This window comes from Drosophila albomicans, chromosome X (assembly GCF_009650485.2).
Source record: "Drosophila albomicans strain 15112-1751.03 chromosome X, ASM965048v2, whole genome shotgun sequence".
Classification (NCBI taxonomy): Eukaryota; Metazoa; Arthropoda; class Insecta; order Diptera; family Drosophilidae; genus Drosophila; species Drosophila albomicans.
The window spans coordinates 8,449,986-8,472,120 of record NC_047627.2 but is presented as its reverse complement, the minus strand read 5'-3'; the positions used below and the strand labels follow the sequence as shown (position 1 = coordinate 8,472,120).

Sequence of the window (22,135 nt, the reverse complement as noted above, 5' to 3'; positions counted from 1 at the left end):
ACTGAATGTCATGCCGTGTATCGATATATCGCCCAGAACGATTATATTCGCAACGATACTTTTGGCAATCGTTACAGCTTCTAGAATAACAACACTGTGCACAGCTATCGATAACTAGCGTGCGTGCTGGCGGTAAGAATACATTTTAAATTAATGCAGTCAGTTTTGACTACAGCTGTGCAAGTGCAATTCTGGTTTTTATATAATTACGGGATTTGCACAACCTTGCTATGCTCAGCGTGTCTTCTAATATGCCAGAGTGTGTGTGTGCCAACGGAATAAGAGAAAAGCGTAGTAAGAAATCTGGTTTTTCCAGATATACTCCGCTTACAATAACAACTATGCTAATTTGGGGAGAGTGCGATCAACAATCAACAGCATTGACCCCTCTCAGACGAATCATTAGCCCCCAAATTGATAACGATGTTCTGGTTTCTGTTCAATGAACAACATCTTTCTAATTGAAAGTCCAGCATCGTCGTCAACAACATCAACATGTTCAGCGCAAGGAGCATCCGCAACTTGATCATCTGCTGCACAATCATTGCCACAGTCAATGGCGCCAATAGTATGTGTAAATAATATTCTCTACTCAATTCAATAAATATTAACGAATTAACTACAGAACCTGTGATACACTATGGACGCTGCAATGTGGGCAGCGAGGCGGGATATTGTCAGCATCGCCACCAATGCTGGGAGCAGCCCAACGTCGATTTCAATAGCGCGAGTCGGAGTCGTTGTGTCAGCCAAGTGCACAGTGATTTGGTATGCTGTCGCCGCGCTCCAGTCGTCGAAGCATTCGCCATGCAATACAGATTGCAGCTGCCACAACCCGGAGTATGTGGCAATTCAGAGTTTGATAATCGCATCGTAGGGGGCGAAAACACCAGCATCACCGAGTATCCATGGATGGCATTGCTGCGTTATACCAACGATGGTAAGTCCACAAATTCATGATGCTCACACAGTTGTAATTGTAATTCTATTCTAAATTTACAGGCGCCGAATATGACAGTCTTTGTGGTGGCTCGCTCATCCATGAGCGTTGGGTGCTGACTGCAGCGCATTGCGTGACCAGTCGCGATGCGGATCAGCAATTGCGACAGGTTCGTCTAGGTGAATGGAATACCACCAGCTCGCCCGATTGTCAAGTGTTCAAGACCAATCGAATCTGCGCTCCGCCACATATTGATGTCAACATCGATCGCATCATTGTGCATGAACAGTACACGCCAGAGAACAACTATGCCAACGATATTGCGCTGTTGCGTCTCAATCGTAGCGTCACCTTTACTGACTTTGTGCAGCCGATTTGCCTGCCCGCCGCGAGCAACAGTGTAGAGTACGCCTATGCTGGCTATGCCATGGAAATAGCCGGCTGGGGCAAGACGGATCAAGCGCTTTTCAGCGTCAGTCCGGTGAAGAAGAAGGCTGAAATCACGGCGATATCGATTGCCAGCTGCAAAGTGGTTTATCCGCAGCTTGTCAACGGTCAAATTTGCGCTGGCGGTGATACGAAAGAGAGCACATGTCGTGGCGACTCCGGCGGTCCGCTCATGTTGCAAGACAACTTTGAGAGCAGTGGCAATTTCTACTTAACGGGCATCATCTCGCTGGGCTCGAGCAATTGCAACGGTGTTGGAAGTCCGAGGGTCTTCACACGCGTCGAGCACTATATAAACTGGATCATGGGAACCATGAACGCCAACAGTAGCTAAACGAATAAACAAATTCCGTTAGATTTAAGTTTGTGTGTGTTTATATATATATATTTATATGGATTTTGGGAAGTAGTTGCGGGAGTAGAAGCCCCTACGAAAAAAAAACAAAATTCTAGGCATTTGTATAGCTGTGTCTCTTCACTCTTCTAATCTCGTCGACTGCGCTTGCGATCTGAATGGCTGCCACGTTCGTTCTTCTCGTCTGCACGTTTAGGCGCCTTTTTGGCCATATTCAAGAACTTATCCAAGCCAAATGGATCCTCCTCCTTCTCAAACTCGACGGGACCACTGCGTTGAGCTGCAGCGCCACCCGCATCCCTTGAGCCACCGGCACCCGAAAATTGTTTGTCGGGAACAAATCGTTTTGTATTGACAATGGTGTCCAGATCGCCGCCATAGTTGTCACTATCCGCCTGCTTGCTGGGCCGATAGATGTGCGCACCCATCGTATTGGAATCACGCCATGGCTTATCATACACATTGTACGCCTCATCGTCCCCATATCCCGAGTCCATGCCTTTGGTGGTGTTGAACAGCCGTTGATCGAACAAAGTTTCGCCGTTGCCCGCACTCTTGGCGGGCAAACCCAGAGCAATCTGTTCGGATATATCGCGTTCGCGTTCCCGTTGCAGTTTGGTGCGCTTCTCTGGCGCGGCACGTTGTAGATTGCGATCACGTTGTCGTTCCCTTTGCCGTTCCGCACGCAAATCGTTGCGTTCCCGCACATCAATACCACCACCAGCACCACCCGACGAGCTGCTTGGTGCATCCGCCTCAGGATTGCGCAGACCAGCACGCTCTTCACGCGCCCGTTGCGCCATCATGCGCAACATATCCTCCTTTTTCTCCTTTTCCTTTTGCGCCAGCTTCTTTTCCAGCTGGGCACGCGCCTCCACCGCTTCACGTGCCTTGCGATCCGCTATGTACAATGCCTCGGCCATTTTGGCAAACTTCTCGTTGATGTGCACCTGCTGCAAGCCGCGTCCATCGGCCGCCAAACGTTTATCCAGCGGTATGGTATAACCTATGGAATAAAAAGAATATGCAATTAATAACGCATATATGCTGTTGTTGTTCCATGTGCAAACCTTTGGCGTTCTTCCAGTTGGATATGCAGGGCGGTATCTTCCATTCTTTCTGTTCCTTCACTGTCACCTTGCGGGATGGCGAGTGCAGCACAGGCGCTGGCGGTGATGGCGGTCCACGTGGTATCTTCTTGTTGATGCGAAACTTTGGGGGCTCCATCGGATCCAGTTGGGCCTCCACCATGCGTATCACACGTTGTTTGGCGCCCGAATTGAACGCATCACCTTGCTGTGATGGCGTGTAGCGTATGTATTGTGCTGGCGCAGCTTTTTGTGCATGACGCACTGGCAGCGCAGAGGTAATCTTTTGATTCGTTAGCTTCTCGAGCGCCAGACGCGTCTCTTCCGTAGTCTCCAGCACCGTTTCTTCGTCGGGTCGCTGCAATTCATCGGCATCTTCGCCCAACACTTCGGCGGGCAGCAGTTGTGATATGGATGAATAGACAATTTTGTCTTTACCATGTCCCTGGCGTGCAATTGCATCATATTTCACTTTGCCCTTGTCATCTAGACGCACTGCCAGCGCATCCGATTTCTTGCCCATATTGGCAGGCGCGCCAAGACCTAAAACATTAATGTTAATATACGCTATGCTATATCAATATATGCGCTATAAACACTCACCTAGTGGATATTGTGCCACATGTATTTCGGGAAATGCGCCACCATCGCCAAAATCAGCTTCTGTTCGTGGTATCCAATCCTTGCGTTGTCCGTAAGGGGGCGCTGCAATTTTGGCGGACACCAGAGCACCAATCATTGGAGCTCCTTTCGCTGCCATACGGCGCTCGTCTTCGCGATCCCATACCGCGTTTGTCGGCGTGGGCAGCAGACTTGATAGCGACATCACAACACTCTTGAAATGTTTTCCACTTAAATATAATACAATTTTCTATAGAAAACTACGAAGAAAAAAGAAATACACACACACTATGCCAAACACAAGCGACGAGTATGCGTAAGTGTGACCGTGGCAACGGCAGCACATGAGTTGCTATAAATACTGAGGCAAACAAAATACTGCAGCGTTGCCAGACAGTTTGTTCACAGCAAGCTGGCAATACGCAAATTGTCAACGGCTTTCTGTTTTTAATAATTTTTAAATTAGTATTGTAAAGAATGAATTTATTGTGCACCATTGACATCTTTGCTTTGATTGTATGTGGCTTTGATAGCCCGCTTCACAAAACGAAATGTTATTAAAATACAAGATACATGTTCACAGAATAAAAAACAAAATAAATTAAAATACATTAATAATTGGTACGCATGCGTTCTATAGGTTTTCTTGGTTGGATGCGCACACGCTTCGATGATCTAGCTGGACTGGACGACAAATGGTTTATATATTGGTTGTCCAACGTTTGGGTACGCTTGCGTTTCATGCTCTGCACATCAGTATCATCGTCCTGGCCATGCATGGTGCGCACCAATGAACCAGCAATGGAAGCGCAACGTCTGATTAACGATCCCGACGTGCTGCTGGGAGCATTTTCCTTGTCCGCATCAGTTCTTAATGTGGCCGGCAAACGCATCACCGATGACATTAGACACCAGAGACGTCCTGGCTCGGCATTCGATGATGATGCAGCGCGTTTCTTATTGTCATTGTGAGTGGATGCGCTGTTGGGCAAGAAAACTTCCTCGTCGTCGTACTCGTTGTCGCTCGGCACATCCTGCACACAGCTAAAGGTCTTTTGATGATGACAAGCTCGCAATGGTGGCCGTGCTCGTGGTCCAAGTGGTCGCTTGACCGGGCCCAAAGTTCGTTGTTCTTTTGGCGAGCCGTTGTTGTTGTTGTTAGAGAATTGACCACTTAGCTGGCGTGGCACAATCTGCTGACGTCTACGATCCTTAGGGCTACTGTTGTTGTCTACACTTGGACTGGCCGGTTGGCTGCTCGGATTGGGTGTATAAAATATTTCCCTGTCCTCTTGCAGCGATTCATCGCCAGCTTGTCCCGTTTCCAGTTCTATGCTCTTTTGCGGCGTCTCGAATTTGATGAGCTTCTTGGTGATAACGGCGCCGGGTATGCTAGTAATTGGCGTAATGGGTGGCATCTCGCAAGCAGCGCCAACTCCAGCACCAATCGCAGCGCCAGCATTTGTTAGTTGCTGTATATTGCTACTCGACGAAGTGATTATCGCAACACTCTCGCAGGAATTGTAAACGGTGCTAGTGGTGCGCCCATTTGTTGTGGAGGCAGTAACGGGCAGCGAATTGCTGACACTGGCGCCGTGTTGAGTGCGTGTAATGATGATCGATTCGGTGGTCAACTTTTGTGCGGATAACAGTATCTGATAGGGTTCTGTGGCAGCTCTGTCAGCTATTTCAGCTTCAGTAGCTGCTGCTGGTTCTGCTTCTGAGCTTGCCATGCTCTGCTCGGCGCGTCGCACAACCGGCGACAAGCGCAGATCCAAAGCAGCACCAAAAGCATCTGACGGGGCATTCGCTTCACTTAAATCTAGTCGCTGAGCTTGTGCTGGATGGCTGCTGCCTCCTGTGGCCAGCTCCACAAATGCCTTTTGTATGCTTTTCGACATGACCTGACGCAGCGGCGTCACCGCGCTCATTTTGCCACGTCCGCCAACCTTCCAGGCACGCTGTTGTGGCATTTGGCTACTGTCTGGCGGCGCTGGGGTATTCTGCTCATCCGGTACATAACCACTGTGATAGATGCTGGACAAGTGAGCAGCGCCGCCGCCACCGCCAGAGGCATTGAACGTGGCGGCCTCCTTGGGCTTGGCGAACATGCTGCAAACCTGCAGCGGCGTTGATGTTGAGCGTATGACTTTACCATTTGTTGCAGTAGCAGCAGCACTAGCAACAGTTAGCTGTCCAATGCTGCGGCGCTGTAAAGATAAATTAACGCTATCGGTGGATAGATTGCGTATGGATGAAACGCTGTCGCTGATGAATTCCTCCTGGGTAAGGCGACTTTTGGCTTTCCAACGCAAATTGAACAACGAGATAGGCGTTAGATGGCGTTGATAGTGTTGTTGTGTGTCATTCAAATCTTTTCCAGTGCAAGGCGATGTTTGTGTGGAGATTGTATTGGACGCCACTGTAGCCATTGCCTTCTTCACAGTTATTTTGGAGGCGTCTGTATCGCACGACTGATTTGTATCTATGCTGCTGCTGTTACTGCTACTGCTGCTACAATTCTGTGACAAATTGACACATTTGCTAAAATCAAGTAGATCATCAATTTTTGTATAGTGTCGCAAGCATTTGCGGCAACGCAACGGCAAATGAACACTTTCAATGTGCGCCAAGAGTTCAGCGTAGATTTCCTTGTGCAGCGTCAGCGGTTTTTGCTCGCAGATCGGGCAGAATACATAGATCGTGGTTGTAGCTTGTGGTACATCATTGTGGGCTATGTCGCCTTCGGCATCGTGTTGCATCATTTGATTATCGGTCGGCACTTTTTGGCTCACAGCAATGGCGTGTGTATTAAATTGATGCTTTTGGCGGCATTTGGCGCAGCAGAAGATGCGTTTGCAAATGTGACACTTTACCTGCATTCAATCATAAACATTAATATCAATAGATGGAAAGTTTTTTTTGATACAAAGCTAACCTCATCCATGTAAATCATTTTAAATTGTTTCGCACCACATAAAACTGAATGCAAAATGCATTTAAATTAACTTTTCATGGCATGCGCCCACACACACTCATGCACAGCTTTTGCAACGGTTCTTTCGCATGCATTTGAATAAATCGATATGCATCGATAACTGCCTAATGTTTACAAACTGGCGTCTGGTCATACTGTTGATACCATCATTTTGTCTGTTACAAAATGCAATTCAAAAAGCTGTAATACAGTCAATTTGTAACTACATTTTAAATGTATATCATTTAATATACTTCACTTGGTTTTCATTTTAATATATGTTTTTATTTTAATGAATTTTTTTTAAACAGCATTTTCGTTTTGCCATACAATTGTGTTTAGAACTAATATTAACGGAAAATATTAATAACACAAATAATAAAAGATTGTGTCAAAAGCAAAATTTAAATTGAACGTTTTGAAATGTAACTTGCCAACAATAACTTTATTGTCAGCATTTTAAACAGCTGCCGAAAGAATATCTCAGTAGCGTAAACAAATCTAATTAAACAATTTTTGCAAACTCATCAAAACTTTCTCATCATGCAGCACTGGCATATTGTTGAGTACAAAACTTTTGAGGTCATTGCCATTGCTGTCAAAGATATTACGCGCAAAATACTTATCATTAAAGGCGAAATCAATATCGGCATTAAAAACACTCAATCGATGCGTCTGCCATTCCTTCAAAAACACATTGAGCACCAATTTCTTGTCTTCGGCGGACCAAATACGTTCCGTAGTACATGGCATAATGCCCGTTAGACACAGTTCCTGGCACTGAACAGGTTCGTGTATGAAGAACTCCTTGCATACAAAAACTTCCGAGGCCTTGATATTCACCTCTTCCATGACATTATCCAACTGCCGGACCTTAATCTGTTTCCCATTCACGCCGATCACAACAACACGTTGATAACGGTCTTTCAGTTTAGCAACACAAATATCATTGAGCCTAGGATTGGGGTGTAGGCTGCGATTACTTGCTTTGATGTAATGCAAATTGATCGAGTCTTCCAGCTTGGTAATAGGAAGCCCGCCATACAGATGAGCAATGGGTAATGATGTATCCTTGATAACGAAGCGTGTTGGTGTATGAATCTGTAATTAAAGCAATTATTATATAAACAATCTAATTGAATTTCGATTAAGAAACTTACGTATGATATATAAAATTCAATGTGCAATTTATTAATGTACTCAATGGGTCGTGCTAGCTCCTTTTTGGCCACTTGATGACGACATTGACACTTGCGTACCCAGCAGTTGCCGTAGCACAGCATTTGTTCGCACATCGGTTGCTTGGGTATGGGATTGAGACGCTCTGCAGTCAAGCGAAACTCATTAAAGGACGTCAACCAGGCCGAAGGCGCAGCAATCTCATGTTTAAGCAGAAAATTGCACATGCACCAAATGACATCGCCGTCCTTCTGCGTGATGCAAATTATTGATGTGGCATTCGAATGACTCTCCTCTTTAGTCTGTGTTTTATAATTGCCATAGAAGAGACCGAAACGGGTCTTGAAACGTCGCCAGTTGCTCGCAGGCTTATAATGGAACAAGAGATCGATGCGACCGCCACGCAACTTGGGTATCATATCATCGATAGCAATGACCACATTTCGTCTCTTTTCGCGACACCAATTCCAAAAGGTATTCACTTGATTGCTCTCATTGATAATGATGCTGCGAATGCCGGCGGACAACAGATGGATCATTAAGTATTTTGCTTCGTCATTGTTGTCACACACCATGACCACACGTTCCTCCTTCAGATTTTTGGCAAGCAGCACTTTGAGTATTTCTACCTCGCAACGCTGTGGATCAATGAACAGCATCTCCTGCTGAATGCGGCTATAAAGAGATGCCTCCAGCGCATCCGTAAACAAGAGAAGCACATCATCCAGCTTGGGTAGCAAACGATTCATCACCGCCTCGCACCACTGACTTCCACTAATTAGCATCTGTGTGCCACTCACTCCAATGCTAAGGTTTTCGAACAACCAATCAATCAATTGTTCGCAATCATTTTTGCTCTGATTCCACAGCACATTGATGTTATCAAAAGCCATGCAGCGCACAAAATTGGCATCGAAGATTATCTCATCTTTGGCCAGCAACAGCAGCTCAACGCTGGTCATCAGAATGCCGCAAGTATCCTTCAGTGTTGCCAAAACCATTTGGATTTTGTCTTGTTCAAATAGTCGCATCACCACAGGTTTCTTCTCATCCGTAGTGTTCAGTAGTTTTTCGCAGCAAACAGCGATTTTTTCGCCATGTCGCGCGTCGGGGCACAAAATGATGCAACAAGCACCCAACCTGCCTTCATCCGCATTCTGGAGAGCTTTGTGACACAGCCAGGGTAAATAGCTCCATGTTTTGCCAGAAGCCTCATAGCCTATGACGCAAAGCGAGCGATGATTCGCCGTATGTGGCCAGGCATAGCGATGTGGCTTCTTGCCAAGCTCATGGCTCATTTCTGTCATAGCTGCCTTAATACGTCCATCGAGTGCCTTGATGTCGCTTATTTGATAGCACGATTCCAGCTTTTGATTACTTAGAGCCAGCACTTCGAATTTGTTATAGGTGTAGAGCATACTTGTAGCAGATGCATCTTCAATTGAATCATGTGGCATCGATTGCAGCGAACAGGAAGATACTGAAGTTGAGGACATGGCATCGTCATCCAGTTGCGTTGGACTTCGTTGGCTCAACAAAGGTAAAGGTAAAGGCGAAGACAATGAAGAAGGCAAAGGCAATGGCGAAGACAATGAAGAAGGCAATGGAGAACGCATTGGCGAAGGCAATAGCGAAGGTAATGGCGAAGGCAATGCATCGATTGGATTACTAGCTTCGATTTGTGATAATTGCTCGACAACTGTTGGCGTTCGTATGACAATCACTTGGCGCTCCTTCTCCTTCCCTTCTGATAGGACAAACGTGTTAGCGCGCTTTTGAAAGACATGCGGTAACGGTTGTGTGGAATGTATCAACAGCTCGACCTTTACTTTGCCATAATGCGCCAAAGTCGGCAGCATGTCGTCGGTGGCAATCAACACAGATGTGAGCACCTGGGAGAAGGAAATCAGAATTTATTCATATTTAGCTATAGTAAACAAGAAATAATATCAAACTATAGAGCTATATAAATCGCAATGGATAAGAAATTTCACATAACGCACGCTTCTTTACGCGGACATTCTGGGAAATTTAGCTTGTCAGCAAAAAACCAAGCTACAAAAAAAAAAACAACAATGTTGTTTACGATTATCCTCGAACTTATCAATAATACGTATTGGGGTATAACACAGACATAAAGTACTCACGCCTTCACTCTGCAATGCCAGCAGCCCATCCAGCGAGGCTTTCTTATTGGCGATGGCCGTTGTTGTGGCGGTGGTCAGCAAGAGGCTGGCCACGCTGCGCTTCCCCATTTCTCTCATCATTTGCTGCGCATTTGTCGCATGCTCGCAAATTATGGCGATGCGAACGTTATTAAAGTCTTTGGTTTTAATGCTTTTAGCTATGAAATCGTAACCATTTGCTTGCGTATTTGGCGTAAAATAAATATATTTAACTCCATCGCTTAAGTGCGAACTCAATTGCTCGCTCTTCTCTTGATTATTACTCGTTGTCGGTTCCAAATCTGATTGTGTTTCGTTATTTGATCCAACGACGCCATTTGCAGCGAGTGCTCTGCTTGAAATTCTATTGAGTATTCGAGAATCAGTTTTTCATTTAGTGATTCAAATATCACATATTTCAGCGACAATTACTACAAATTTCAAAACGTAAATCAATGAAATAAATAAATAAAATAAACTTTTCACCTGGTTTTGCCGATCATTGTTCTTCGAAAAAAACTATAATGAAGCGCCAACCAATACAAAACCCCAAAAGAAATAGAAAAACATCGTTCACACTATCGATGTAACTAAGTTTCTTAAATATCGATTTTTGTGGCAAGCAATCGATTGAGCTTTTAAAATTCACCATTTGTATAATAGCCTATTTCCACTGCACTCAGTTTTTTTTTTAGGGTTTTCAAAGTCCCGTTTTGGGGTTTCCATTGGCACGAACCGAAAAATATGGGCAACGGTAAATTTCTCAATATAGCTGCTCTGAAATGTCACGAGTTGGCGAACAATTCAAAAAACAGCACGCGTATTTCTAAAATAGAAAATTTTCTTAAATTGCAAGATTTTGATGAGGATTTTAACGAAGTGGAGGAAGTATAGGTCATTGCCAATAGTAAAGAAATCGCCATCAGTTTGGGCCTATGTATGTAAGTAGAATTACTGGCAGCAATGTAATATTTACATGAATACATTTACTTTTAAGCAACGATATTCCTGGAAACAGTTAATTTTTTTTTAAAGATAATTTTCAAATTAATAGGGAGGAGTTTGGCATCCTTGTGGAGCGCCTTCGTGGATTAACCAAAAAGGACACTACATTTCTCCTCCCATAACTCGAACAACATAGCCTCGTGGATGGCACTCCACGATATTGACGGATTGCGAGTTTTTTGGCCCATCTAAAATATAAAAAATTTGCTTTAAAAAGCAAAATAAAATTTTTATTTTTCTATTTTCATACCTTGGCGCACTTAAATGTCAGCTATCTGTTTAGTGGTGAGCTCTTTTTCGTTGTCATGCCGATAAAAATATCGCGTAATTACCCAAAAAGAGCGTTCGCTATTTTTACGTAGCTCGCGAACGTAGAAAAACCGATTTTTTTTCTTATGGGTTTTTACATGGGGCGAACGTAAAATTCGGCCTGAACGGAAAAAAACCAAAGAAAACCGAGGCTATTACATATGGGTACGCATATCGATACGCATTTCCTGCATCCCTCGCAGCAGTCGATTGTTGCAGCAGCCCTATAACCTCAAAACTGTCCGTCCACCAATAAACACAATATACACTGGCCGTTTTTTGGTGTACAATTTACAGGACATTTTATACTGACAAGTACACGTACATGAGGTTGCTCTACTAACTCCAGCCCAGCGCCATGAACACCCTAATGCGTCGTGCCCAGCATCTGCACCATTGGCGCACATATTGCATAAAACAATGCGCCGCCGTCGCCGGCAACGAAGCAACTGCTGCTGCGAAAGGTTCGTAAACAATTTGTGAAACTGTGTCGCTTTATTGAAACAGTCTTGTATCCCCATTAGGAAAGACGAGCTACGAAGAACTCATTGACAGTCGACACCAGCAGGCGGAACGCAGCATTGTCGTCCAGGTCAGCTCAGAGAAATCTTACAATGAATTGTATAACTACTGCAGTCGATTTGGACGCATTGTCACCGCCCATCACTATACAGTGCCTCACGAGGATGAGCTGCACTACATGCTGCTGGAGTATGCCAATGCCAACGAAGCCACCGCTGCCATCGATTCTAGTGCCTACAATGCTGAGCTAAGCGGCCATTCTAGTGTTTCTGCTGGAGGCAGTGGCTCTGGTGTCCCAGTGCGTTCTCCCTTCCTTTGGTTTCGTGCTGCCGCCGCTGCGGGCAAACGCAACCAGAGCAAATTGTCTGCCAATCACAAGCCACTGCCGCTGACAACAGTCGCGGGCACTCGACCCTTGGCGCAAGACCATCTGCATACGTTACTACGCAGTGCTGAGAGCATTGAGCAGCAGCTGCAGTTGCTCTACGAGCACACACGCCTCAATGATCTGGGTGTGCGCATGCGATTCCTGGCCGCGTTGCAGGTGCAACAGGCCATTGCGGGCATGTTTCCGGAGGCGCGTGCTCAACCGTTTGGCTCCTCGGTCAATGGCTTTGGAAAAATGGGCTGTGATCTAGATTTAATATTGCGTTTCGATGGCGCTACGACGGCACAGAGCGAACGCCAACTGATGTCGCGTCTCGTGTACCACACCAAGGAGAATCTAAGCAATGGGCGATCGCAGACGCAGCGGCAAATGGAATGTATTGGCGATCTGCTGCATCTGTTTCTGCCCGGCGTTTGCCACGTGCGTCGCATTCTGCAGGCGCGTGTGCCCATCATCAAGTATCATCACGAGCATCTCGATCTCGAGGTGGATCTATCCATGAGCAACCTGTAAGTACCCAATTTGCCGATTTTCATTTCATGTTACGCAGTGCCCCAAGCAAAATCAAGTTGAAGCGGAAAACTTTTATTTCGAGGGGGATTCAGAGTTAGAATAAATTCAGTCGGGTAGAAGTAGACCTAAATTCGGAGTACGATGTCGGGTAATAAGATAGTTGTTACCAAGAAAACAGTTTATAATTTACTAATCAATTCAAAGTAAGGATGTTAACAGTAGAAACGCTCACATTCGCGAACTTAACAATTTGATCAGGGTTTAAGATTTGCTAAGTTAACAATTTGTGAATCGCCGAGGAGAGACCATTTAAAATATTGATTTAAGATATTTTAAGTAGTAATTTCAAGTACCGACTACTCCTCCTTATACAATTATGTTTAGCAAATTATTTTTTTTAAATCAAAGTTCTTACCTTTTTCGTTGTGAGCAGTGCGTTAATAGTTCGAGTTGTCACGGAAACAGTTTTATATATACAGATATATATATAAATTATTATATTAGAAGTATAGTGGGGGAACCTAGAGTAAGCCCAACTATTGGAAGGGCATTTGTTGGAGACTCAGCCAAAACTTTTCAGCATTAAACTGAGAGTCCACAGCAGTAAAGTGATTGTTCAACTTTCGTTGGTCTAGGTTCGACCATTTGGTTTACTGTTTGTTTTATTAACGTACTTATTGTTCGAAATGAAAACTTAGGATCTACGAAGCATGGACATCTTACATTCTTTTGCACTTTTTGTTTATGTTAACTCTAACAAGCTGACAGAGCTTTGTAGCCTAGCGCCTGTAGTTGCTAGCCTGTTCCTCCTCCTTCTTGACGGCCTGCACAAGCACAAAGCTCATAACGCCACAGACCACATTCATCATGGCCATGGTCATGGCCAGACCCACAATCCACGCCGTCTTGCCCTCAAAGAACCAGGTCAACTCATCGACGCATCCGCTGAAGAACGCATTGCCGCTGACAGTATCGCGACACGAGCTGGGCAACGGCTGATGCATATCCAAATAGTCCCAAGGGCCACTTGCACCGCAGCAGCCAATATTCTCCTGGATCATGGTCAGCACATAGTTGGAGTATGTGTATTCCGAGGTGGCCACAAAACGACGCAATGATACATCCAACAGTGGCTGCAGACTCGAATTGATTGTGCTGTACTGCAGCAATATGGCCGATCCGGCCACAGTGCCCACAAAGCCAAAGATCTGAGTGCCGACGAAGACGAACAATGCCAGTGTGTTCTCCATGAGTGCACTGAGACAGCCCAGGAAACTTACTGCCATCATAATGATGCTGATGGCAATCAGCACATAGACGCCAATGTAGAAGGACTGTGCATCCAGAATGCGTAGCCAATCATTGAAACCGGGCTCAGCACGCAGCCAGACAGTCAATGCGAACAGTGCCGTGGAGATCATCCAGGCGACAATGTTGAAGCAGAAGAGCGTGTACTTGACGCATCCGATTTGTTTCTCCAACTCCTCGTCGGCGGTCCCATATCCAATGCCCATTGTTGAAAGGCTGCAAAAAGGCAGAAACAATAATGCTTGATTATTAAGATATCAACTATGAATTGGTTGTTACATCGAAGTCCCGTTGAGTCAGCGTGCTATTAATCATGCCATGAGACCCAATAGCATTGGCAAGCAGTGCTTTTTATTTTTTCTTAACCCAGCCACAGCCCCAAAAACCTTTGAATGCGGCCAGCAGGCGAAGTTGGTCTTATCAGCGGTCTGTTTAGCAAATAACGTTATCATTGGTTGGCTTTGTACGCACTGAATGATTAATACATTCGGGTTCTTTTATATTGCAACACACTCATTGAATTTTCCAGCTGAATTCCTCACAGAATGCCTATATAATATTCATTATATTTGTTTTTATCCATTATCAATACTAATTGGCGGTCACTTGAGCACTTTTCAAGGTTTTTCGCAGTTTCATTTCACTCCCAATTGATGGACGCAATATTTATGATTATATCATGGATATTGAAAAGTTTTTCAGTAACTGCTTAATATTACTATAATTGTTTGTTAGCTTCACCTTTTGTTTGCTTCACTTCACGTTAAAAAAAAAGAAACAAAAATTAGAAAAAACGGAAAATTGTTTTGAGCTCCGTTTAGTTCGTTCGTTGAAATCGTTTTGGCTGTTCGGTAAATGAAGACAACGCCAGCAACCTGCTCCAAATGTGCCACAAAAACAACAATAGCTAGCAGCTTTTGAGAACTTTCAATACATGATGACAACATCCCACACTTGTGTACAGTTTGGCGGACCGCAATTTGTAACAGGTAGAAGGAGGCCTTTAGATAAGATAAGATTTGCTGGCTGTGGCATGCCAAAGCTTTTACTGATAAGATTAGATACGGACAGGTGCCGCGATTGCTAAATGCCATGTAATATACACTTAGTATGCTTGTGCTCCATCTCTCTTGTTGCGAGCAGGTGAATCAGTTTCCGAACTTCTTTGCACCCCATATTTTTCGTGTGATTCATGTGAGCGTCGTTGTCGTCGTCGTCGTCGTCGCATCCATCGAGCTTCAGCTACCCGAATGAAAGCTAAAGCCCACATTGCAGCGCACTACTCACAACCGTATCCGGTTTGTAGTGTGTGGTCAGGGTTCTTGGTGAATGAAATTACGTTACGTTATGGATCGCCTGCCACGCCTTAGCGTAAGTAATGCAGTGAGTCACAAAAAGCTTTTCCCGATTTGTATTAAATCTAATTATAGACATGCTTGGGTTTTGATAACAAATTATTTCGAAAACCTTTGCTTTAATATAGAAATTAATAGCTCGATTTTATAGATGGATCGTCTGGTGGATAAAAGCTTATGTTTTGAGCTGATCTTTTTAAAATTATGAAACCATTAAAGAAAGAGAAAGAGTCTGTTCAGATATATTATATTATATATTTAAAACATTTAACTGAAATGTAGTAAAATGCATTGCTATTTGGGAGTTAATTGAAGATCAACATTGAAACTATCTATTTCGATTTTTTTTATAATTTTTTTTCTCTTAAACTTTTTGTTGCTGAAGCCGTTTTTGTTTAGGATTCTCTTTGGCTTATTATTAAATTTTTTTCTATAATGCAATTTTCCTTTTCTTTTCAGCACCGGCTTCTACATGTCCGAGTTGCTCTACATGTTTGGCGAGCTGGATCCGCGAGTGCGTCCGCTGACGTTCAGCATACGACGCTGGGCACAATCGTGCGGCTTGACGAATCCGTCGCCAGGACGCTGGATCTCAAATTTCTCGCTCAGCTGCCTGGTCATGTATTTCCTGCAGCAGCTGCGGCAACCGATTCTGCCATCGATTAGTGCAATGGTGAAGACAGCTGCCAGCACAGACATTCGGATCACCGAGGATGGCATCAATTGCACCTTTGCCCGGGACATGGAGCGTGTGTCATTCGCTAGTCGAAATACGAGCAGTCTCAGTGAACTGTTGTTGCAGTTCTTCGAGTTCTATTCACAATTCGATTTCCACAATCGTGCCATATCATTGAACGAGGCGCGAGCACTGTCCAAGCCGGATCACTCGGCCATGTACATTGTGAATCCGCTGGAACAGCTGCTGAATGTGAGCAAGAATGTGAGTCTGGAGGAATGCGAAAGGTTGCGCATTGAAGTGCGCAATGCTGCCTGGATACTTGAGTCCGAGGTGGAGAACTCAACGCTGACGGAGCAGGAGCGAAACGAGCAATCCTGGGGACTACTCAATCTTTTCAAGCATCCCGAGAAGGCGGTCATACGTCCCAATATGTTCTTTAAGCCCCGCATGGTCGAGGTGAGTGATCTCTTTGAGAAGTCACAGCTCAATGGGTCAACGACAACGCCGCCAATCAACTACAAGAATGCAACGATGCGACAGCAGGTGCAATCCATTAAGGCGGCCACACGCAACGAACTGAAGCAATTGCGAGAGTCGAGCACAGCGACGTCATCGTCATCGTCATCATCATCATCATCGACAACAGTGACGGCGACAGCGATGCCCACGGCAAAGAGCAAGCGCAACAGATGATAAACCACTGTGGTGGCATTTTGGAAATAAGACAGAGATCGGTTTAGTGTATATACATAACTAGAAAGTGTAGCTCTTAGCATTATTGACCACTGGAATTAGTTAACTAAGTGTTGTTCATATATTGTTAAGCGTTACGGCCAAAAAAATCACAGCTGAAAGAGGCGTACAGTCATAATATCCTAGGATCATGCAATATTCATTCTCTTGCATCGCTAATTACTGACGTTAAGTATTCTAGCTGTTTTTTTTTAAATTAATAAATTTATAAAATAAAAGTGTTTTTCAAAAAATCAAGAATTGTTGAATACCATATTTAGGAGAAAAATAGTATGGGGAAATTGTTTAAGCAATATTAGGACACCACATTTACAATCATTTGTCTACTATATCATTTAGGTTCTAAATTTTAGAACATCGCTGTAATATAAATTTATCTCATTTTGAATTATTACAAAGTGATGGTTATATTTTCATAATTGCTCAATTTATTCAATTTGTTGTAATAGGTTTTTTGTTCATTTTCTTTGATTTTTTTTTTTTAGTTTTTGTTTTTTAGTTATATATTTTTGTATAATTACGGCAAAAGTCTTGATCGTTAACAACGCGCCTCATTTGCTGCCATTATCAAATATTTTTACTTTTTTTTTCTTTTCTCATTCTTATATCATTTTGTATGAGTGTGTGCTTCTCTTTCTGTTTCGTATTCTCTTATCATTCTCATCGAGGTTTGCAATGGGGAAATCGAAACCCTGAAGAAAACTTTTCAACTATTTGTGTAAATCTTTTAAAATGCTATAAATTAGCACACGAAATTTGATTTAACATATGTATGTATCTGTATATGTATGTTTTGTTTTGTTTTCTTTTCGATTTTTATGTATAACAAAAGGCTATATATAATATGTTTTGTATGTGTGGGCGTGCGATGCACCAATGCGATGTGTTTGCGTTTTTTTTTCATTTTTTGTATTTGTTTTATTACACATATTAAGTTTGCAATGCATGCATCTTGTTGTCGATTACTGTGTGTGTGTGTGTGTGTGTGTGTGTCTGTCTCTCTCTCTCTCTGTGTTTATTTGTTGAACTTTCTATACGAACTCTCAATTTGTTTTTGTTGTTTATTTTTTGCTTGTGTTTTATTTTGTTTGTTGTTCTGCTTCTTTGTTGCCATTGCCATACGCTTAAATAATTAAAATAATTTACATACAGTTAATGAAAATTACAATTGTAAATCCTAGTTCATAGGTACAAAATTTGATTCGTTTGTCATGCGCTCCACACTTTCCAAAATTAAATCGTACGACAAACAAACGCCTAAATACAATATATACACACATAAGCATATATATATATATATATTAATATTTATAAAAAAAAATATGTTTATAGATAAGAAGAAACAAACAAGAGTCGCGTTGATGCGGACAGTATGTAGATGTGTGTGAGTGTGGGTGTGTGTGTGTGTGTAGTTGGAAGCCAGCCCAAGGAAAACGTTGGGGTTTTAACTATATAGAGTCCAAAAAAAACAAGGCATCCTTTTTTTGTAGAGCTCTCGCTTGGCGGCTACTAGAAAATAATTTCGACGGCATCCTGCGCTATTGCGTTGGCTCATCTGAACCACAGCTTAAGACGCAGTGCATCCACGCCATTCAGATAGTAACGAAACAGTCGTTTATCACGCACAAAGCCCAAGTTCTCATATAGACGCAACGCCGGCTCATTGCGCATCTCCGTTTCCAGCACCACTTCATCAGCATTATCAGCGAGCATGGCCTAAAAAGTGTACGACAAATAAAACCCATGTTCAATAAAACTAAAAGTAACGAATTTCAATCAGTTAAAGACGAACCTCAATTGCCTTGGTCACGAGCGTGGTGCCGATCTTAAGCTTGCGATATTCCTTGCGCACCGCCAACATGGCAATGTAACCGCGTCGCACGTTCATATGCATGTCCAGCTTGCATACGATAGCTCCGACATATTGATTATCGTGCGAGGCTAGGAAGCAGAGTTTTGGCCAGTTGTAAATGAAATAGCGATACGTGTATATTGAATATGGCTCGGACAGCTCCGCCTGTATCAGACGCATAATATCCTGCAAATATACATAATTAAAATGTTATTAGCATTTATTTTAGACTGAAAATGTAAGTATGACTGGTTTGTCAACCGAATAAGCAAAGCTTAAAATACTTGCTACTGTTTGTGGGTTGGAAGCATGAGTAACTATTTCTTATTGCACAATCCAATGTCGTAAACTACATTGTGTGAAAATAATAGCCTCACAGCTATTAAGACTTGAGCTGTGCAATAATATAGAGTCAGGTATTCAGTCAGGACAAAGAACTTCAAAGAATTTTGGTTGTTGTTATATAAAAGATTCTCAAGCAAGTTTGCCCAATTCACTGTTGGCCTTAGAGAGACTTAGCTTACATGCATCTGGTATTCGGCTTCGTATTCCTTGTAGACAATCTCGTCGGCTGAAATGGCAGGTTCGAGCTCAAGCTGGGGTACTTCTAGTTCTGGCTGTGTTTGGGGTTGAGTTTGTGATTGCGTTTGAGGTTGCGTTGCAGCGGCAGCCGCAGCAGCTGATGTTGTGGGTGCCTCATCAGTCAGCAGTGTTGTAGGAAGATTGCCCCTTGTTGCAATGGCCATAGCTGTTGTCTTTGTAGTTGTTGCTGATGTTGTTTGTGTGTTGGCAGTGCTGTTGCTTGTCGCCATCACCGTGGCGCTTCCTGTTACGCTTGTCGCTTGCTGTTGTTCTTTCTGCTGCTCCTCAGCGGCTGCTTGACTTGACTTGTTGTTTTTCGCCTTGCTGCCGCGACTGTTATTATTGTTGTTGTTGTTCTTGCTGCTGCTGCTATTAACATTGTTGTTGTTGTTGCTGCTGGTATTGTTGTTGCTGTTGCTGCTATTGTTGTTATTGTTGAGATGATTATTATTATGATTTGCCGCAGCAGCAGTCGCGTTCTTCTTCACATGGCCATTGAGTGTGGCCGCCACTGTTGGAGTGGCCACTACTGTCTCAGCCTTTGGTTTTCCCTTTGTCGTCGCTGGCAGCTTGGCATCCTTGGCGTGGCCATTGCACAGTTGCACCTGCTGCATGATGCCATTGATCAGTGCCACATCCGCATCTGCTTCCGCATCCTCGTCCGCTTGGATGTGACCATTAGACGGCACTTTGCCTAGCGTAGCTTCAGTTTTTTGCTGTTGTTGCTGCTGGGATTTTTTGTTTTTGTTCCTACACTTTTTCTTGTTGGCCGCTGCAGTTGTTGCTGCCGTCGCCGTGTCCGCCATGGCCGCCGCCGCCTCCCGTTGCTGAAATGAGCACAATAGGAAGGACACACAGCTGAGTGTTGAATATGCTGATGATTTCGGTAGGAGGGGTATATAGAGAAGGTTGGGAGGGGGGGACCACACAATGATATTCACCTGCTTCAACTGCTGATGTTGTTGTTCCTGTGACTTCTCAGCTGCTGTTGGCTATCTTACTGTTGCCGTTGCTGCTGTTAATGGCGTAAAGTCAACGCACTCGATACAGATTTTGCCTTTATTTTTGGTTATATTTTCACAGTTGCCAGTTTTTCATTCACACACCCGCACGCACACACACTCAGGCAGCTGCCCCAGCGATGTGCGATGTTTTTTTTGTGTAAGCGATGAATCACGAGCACTTTTTGCAGTAACGAGTCACAGTTACCCAATCACGTTCGTTGCCAATGAATTCAACTCTTGTGAATTATATTTTATTAAATTTTGTTTCAATAAATTTTGATTTATTACTTCAATCAATTTATTTAAAGCACATTTATTAAAACATCTTAAATATTTGAAGCGTGCTTTTAAAGTGTCAGTCTTCTTGTGTATCGGACAAAAATGTTTTAAAATTCTAATTGGATACTGATTCTACGAATAATATTGGACTCTTCTTGTATTTAACAATTAGAATAAAGAATAGGTTGCTGTTTAAAAAGTAACTTCCAATTGAGTCACTTCATTTCACTATTCGACTATTTTTGCCTTCACTAGCACATACACATAAACACATGTATAGGGCACACATACACGCAATCTTTGCTGCTTGTAGCACTTTGTTCCTGTTCCGTATATGGACTGAAATTATAGTTTTTATTTTTATAAGTACTTCAGCATATGAATATTTAATGTTACTTTATTTTTCAGACTATTTCGATCGTTCAAATGGTTTGACGTTACTTTAGTTTCAATTTTTTGTCTCTGCGTTATGAATAAATTCAATCACATACACACAAACGAACACATGTAACACAAAGAACAGCTGTGCGCACACATTTCGTTGCTGCGCGTTATCGAGCAGCTGTCGATTGCTAACAATCGGTAAAGCGATAATCGATTGATGTTCGATTGCACTGGTACCTTGGCGCCACATTTTGTAAGTGTTCTAGTTTTGTCAAAGTGCAAGAGTCATGGCCGAATCGATTAGACATTTTTAATGTTGATGTTGCTATAAAATTAGTATGCAGATTAAATTGATGTTTTACGTCAGCTACACATTCTTGTCACAAATTGTAGACTACATGTTTTATGCGTATGTTTTAATGGATTTTGCTGCGTCTCTCTCTCACTTTGGTAACCAAAGCTTGTTAAACTTGAATTTATTTTATGCTCAACTTTTTTTTTTATTTTAATGTCGGTTCCCTCACATTTAAAACAAATCAAAGTTAAACAACGATGCCAACCTTAGCCTAGTTTTATTTGACTATCACAGATAAAACTACTCATAAATAAAATAAAACCAAAAAATAAAATGAAATCAATTTAAGATAAACGTGTAACAAATTGAGCTGTGACTAAACTTTAATTTGATGTCTCTTGCGGCGACTTTGTTATTATTTTTCGCTTTTATGCAAATTGAACGCTTCACTGTGCTTCCTTCCTGTTTGGTTTGGTGGGCGCCGAGCGCCGGATGCCGGTCAAAAGCTGCAGCCAAGTGTCTCCAAGTGTTTTCGTCTGTCAAACGGTCCGATCCGGAGCGGGCAGCTGTTATGCAAGCGACGCATAATCTGCTGCGTCTTGAGAGATTTTAATTTCATTTCGATTTATTGCCGAGCTCTGCCCAGCCATTGCAAAAACAATAATGAAAACGATAGATGTTTATGTATGGGACAATGTTGTCCGAACTTTGAATACACTTTTTGTACTTTCTAAGATATTTGTATTAGTCAAGAAATTTTTATTAACAATTCCTAATAATTCAACATAAAAGTTTGCCAAATCAAATGAAATTATGTAAGAGTCTTGGCTAATATAAGAAAAAGACGTCTTCAAAAACCAAACAAATGCTTTGTATTCTGTATAGATCTGAGCAGCGCAAATCTTACATTATAAGCATAACAGCCAACGGTGGCAAAAGGAAATAGAAAAATAGTCAAGACTCGCCGGCAGCCTTTCACTTGGACCCGCTTTGAAAGCAAGGCAAACACACAAAGTAAACAAGTCGGCAGCTGTGGGTCCAACTTGGGTTTGGGGGCAGGTTAGTGAAGATGGCCACAAAGTTTCGTTTGGCAGCGAGTTACCATATTGACTTCAGCTTTAACTGCAATTGGCAT

General features: G+C 43.1%; 7 protein-coding genes across 10 annotated transcripts; 2 read left to right on the top strand and 5 right to left on the bottom strand.

Moving 5' to 3' along the window:
* Nucleotides 1-12: 12 nt before the first annotated feature.
* Nucleotides 13-1,749, top strand: LOC117565385 (serine protease easter-like). Its single transcript, XM_034244467.2, has 3 exons — nt 13-568; nt 626-940; nt 1,003-1,749. The coding sequence occupies exons 1-3, from the start codon at nt 496-498 to the stop codon at nt 1,719-1,721; spliced, it is 1,107 nt and encodes a 368-aa protein (XP_034100358.1). The 5' UTR covers nt 13-495; the 3' UTR covers nt 1,722-1,749.
* On the bottom strand, nt 1,745-3,765 carry LOC117565331 (puff-specific protein Bx42). Its single transcript, XM_034244381.2, has 3 exons — nt 3,434-3,765; nt 2,813-3,373; nt 1,745-2,748 (listed from the first exon to the last, which is right to left on the bottom strand). Exons 1-3 carry the CDS (start codon nt 3,654-3,656, stop codon nt 1,871-1,873), a joined length of 1,662 nt encoding a protein of 553 aa, XP_034100272.1. The 5' UTR covers nt 3,657-3,765; the 3' UTR covers nt 1,745-1,870.
* Nucleotides 3,766-3,926: 161 nt separating this feature from the next.
* On the bottom strand, nt 3,927-6,509 carry LOC117565325 (mitosis initiation protein fs(1)Ya). Its single transcript, XM_034244368.2, has 2 exons — nt 6,390-6,509; nt 3,927-6,327 (listed from the first exon to the last, which is right to left on the bottom strand). Exons 1-2 carry the CDS (start codon nt 6,405-6,407, stop codon nt 4,063-4,065), a joined length of 2,283 nt encoding a protein of 760 aa, XP_034100259.1. The 5' UTR covers nt 6,408-6,509; the 3' UTR covers nt 3,927-4,062.
* Nucleotides 6,510-6,733: 224 nt separating this feature from the next.
* Nucleotides 6,734-10,708, bottom strand: LOC117569576 (putative ATP-dependent RNA helicase SoYb). Its single transcript, XM_034250803.2, has 4 exons — nt 10,259-10,708; nt 9,755-10,136; nt 7,589-9,499; nt 6,734-7,529 (listed from the first exon to the last, which is right to left on the bottom strand). Exons 1-4 carry the CDS (start codon nt 10,273-10,275, stop codon nt 6,930-6,932), a joined length of 2,910 nt encoding a protein of 969 aa, XP_034106694.1. The 5' UTR covers nt 10,276-10,708; the 3' UTR covers nt 6,734-6,929.
* A 533-nt stretch (nt 10,709-11,241) lies between these two features.
* On the top strand, nt 11,242-16,796 carry LOC117569584 (poly(A) RNA polymerase, mitochondrial). 2 transcript variants are annotated; one of them, XM_052002316.1, is made up of 3 exons: nt 11,242-11,550; nt 11,611-12,505; nt 15,632-16,794. In XM_052002316.1, the coding sequence occupies exons 1-3, from the start codon at nt 11,445-11,447 to the stop codon at nt 16,542-16,544; spliced, it is 1,914 nt and encodes a 637-aa protein (XP_051858276.1). In that variant the 5' UTR covers nt 11,242-11,444; the 3' UTR covers nt 16,545-16,794. The 2 variants fall into 2 exon arrangements, with proteins under 2 accessions (XP_051858276.1, XP_051858277.1); XM_052002317.1 differs by lacking the exons at nt 11,242-11,550; nt 11,611-12,505 and adding an exon at nt 15,059-15,188 and having other exon boundaries at nt 15,632-16,796.
* Nucleotides 13,131-14,738, bottom strand: LOC117569593 (tetraspanin-2A). The gene is made up of 2 exons (XM_034250828.2): nt 14,559-14,738; nt 13,131-14,033 (listed from the first exon to the last, which is right to left on the bottom strand). The coding sequence occupies exon 2, from the start codon at nt 14,021-14,023 to the stop codon at nt 13,289-13,291; it is 735 nt and encodes a 244-aa protein (XP_034106719.1). The 5' UTR covers nt 14,024-14,033; nt 14,559-14,738; the 3' UTR covers nt 13,131-13,288.
* A 700-nt stretch (nt 16,797-17,496) lies between the features above and the next one.
* Nucleotides 17,497-20,781, bottom strand: LOC117576457 (N-alpha-acetyltransferase 30A). Of its 3 annotated transcripts, none has more exons than XM_052003902.1 (4): nt 19,980-20,781; nt 18,981-19,912; nt 18,397-18,642; nt 17,497-18,320 (listed from the first exon to the last, which is right to left on the bottom strand). In XM_052003902.1, exons 2-4 carry the CDS (start codon nt 19,842-19,844, stop codon nt 18,156-18,158), a joined length of 1,275 nt encoding a protein of 424 aa, XP_051859862.1. In that variant the 5' UTR covers nt 19,845-19,912; nt 19,980-20,781; the 3' UTR covers nt 17,497-18,155. The 3 variants fall into 3 exon arrangements, with proteins under 3 accessions (XP_051859862.1, XP_034117127.1, XP_034117121.1); XM_034261236.2 differs by having other exon boundaries at nt 18,981-19,896; XM_034261230.2 differs by having other exon boundaries at nt 18,981-19,865; nt 19,980-20,777.
* Nucleotides 20,782-22,135: the final 1,354 nt, after the last annotated feature.

Coding starts and splice junctions, on each gene's coding strand:
- LOC117565385 (XM_034244467.2), top strand. CDS start 496: ATGTTCAGCGCAAGGAGCATCCGCAACTTGATCATCTGCTGCACAATC. Junction 569..625: donor CACAGTCAATGGCGCCAATA/GTATGTGTAAAT, acceptor AATTAACTACAG/AACCTGTGATACACTATGGA. Junction 941..1,002: donor GCTGCGTTATACCAACGATG/GTAAGTCCACAA, acceptor CTAAATTTACAG/GCGCCGAATATGACAGTCTT.
- LOC117565331 (XM_034244381.2), bottom strand. CDS start 3,656: ATGTCGCTATCAAGTCTGCTGCCCACGCCGACAAACGCGGTATGGGAT. Junction 3,374..3,433: donor TGTGGCACAATATCCACTAG/GTGAGTGTTTAT, acceptor TTAATGTTTTAG/GTCTTGGCGCGCCTGCCAAT. Junction 2,749..2,812: donor CAACTGGAAGAACGCCAAAG/GTTTGCACATGG, acceptor TTTATTCCATAG/GTTATACCATACCGCTGGAT.
- LOC117569576 (XM_034250803.2), bottom strand. Junction 9,500..9,754: donor TGGCATTGCAGAGTGAAGGC/GTGAGTACTTTA, acceptor TCCTTCTCCCAG/GTGCTCACATCTGTGTTGAT. Junction 7,530..7,588: donor TTGAATTTTATATATCATAC/GTAAGTTTCTTA, acceptor CTTTAATTACAG/ATTCATACACCAACACGCTT.
- LOC117569584 (XM_052002316.1), top strand. CDS start 11,445: ATGAACACCCTAATGCGTCGTGCCCAGCATCTGCACCATTGGCGCACA. Junction 11,551..11,610: donor AGCAACTGCTGCTGCGAAAG/GTTCGTAAACAA, acceptor TATCCCCATTAG/GAAAGACGAGCTACGAAGAA. Junction 12,506..15,631: donor GATCTATCCATGAGCAACCT/GTAAGTACCCAA, acceptor TTTTCTTTTCAG/CACCGGCTTCTACATGTCCG.
- LOC117569593 (XM_034250828.2), bottom strand. CDS start 14,023: ATGGGCATTGGATATGGGACCGCCGACGAGGAGTTGGAGAAACAAATC.
- LOC117576457 (XM_052003902.1), bottom strand. CDS start 19,844: ATGGCGGACACGGCGACGGCAGCAACAACTGCAGCGGCCAACAAGAAA. Junction 18,643..18,980: donor AAGCCGAATACCAGATGCAT/GTAAGCTAAGTC, acceptor GTATATTTGCAG/GATATTATGCGTCTGATACA. Junction 18,321..18,396: donor TCGTGACCAAGGCAATTGAG/GTTCGTCTTTAA, acceptor TACACTTTTTAG/GCCATGCTCGCTGATAATGC.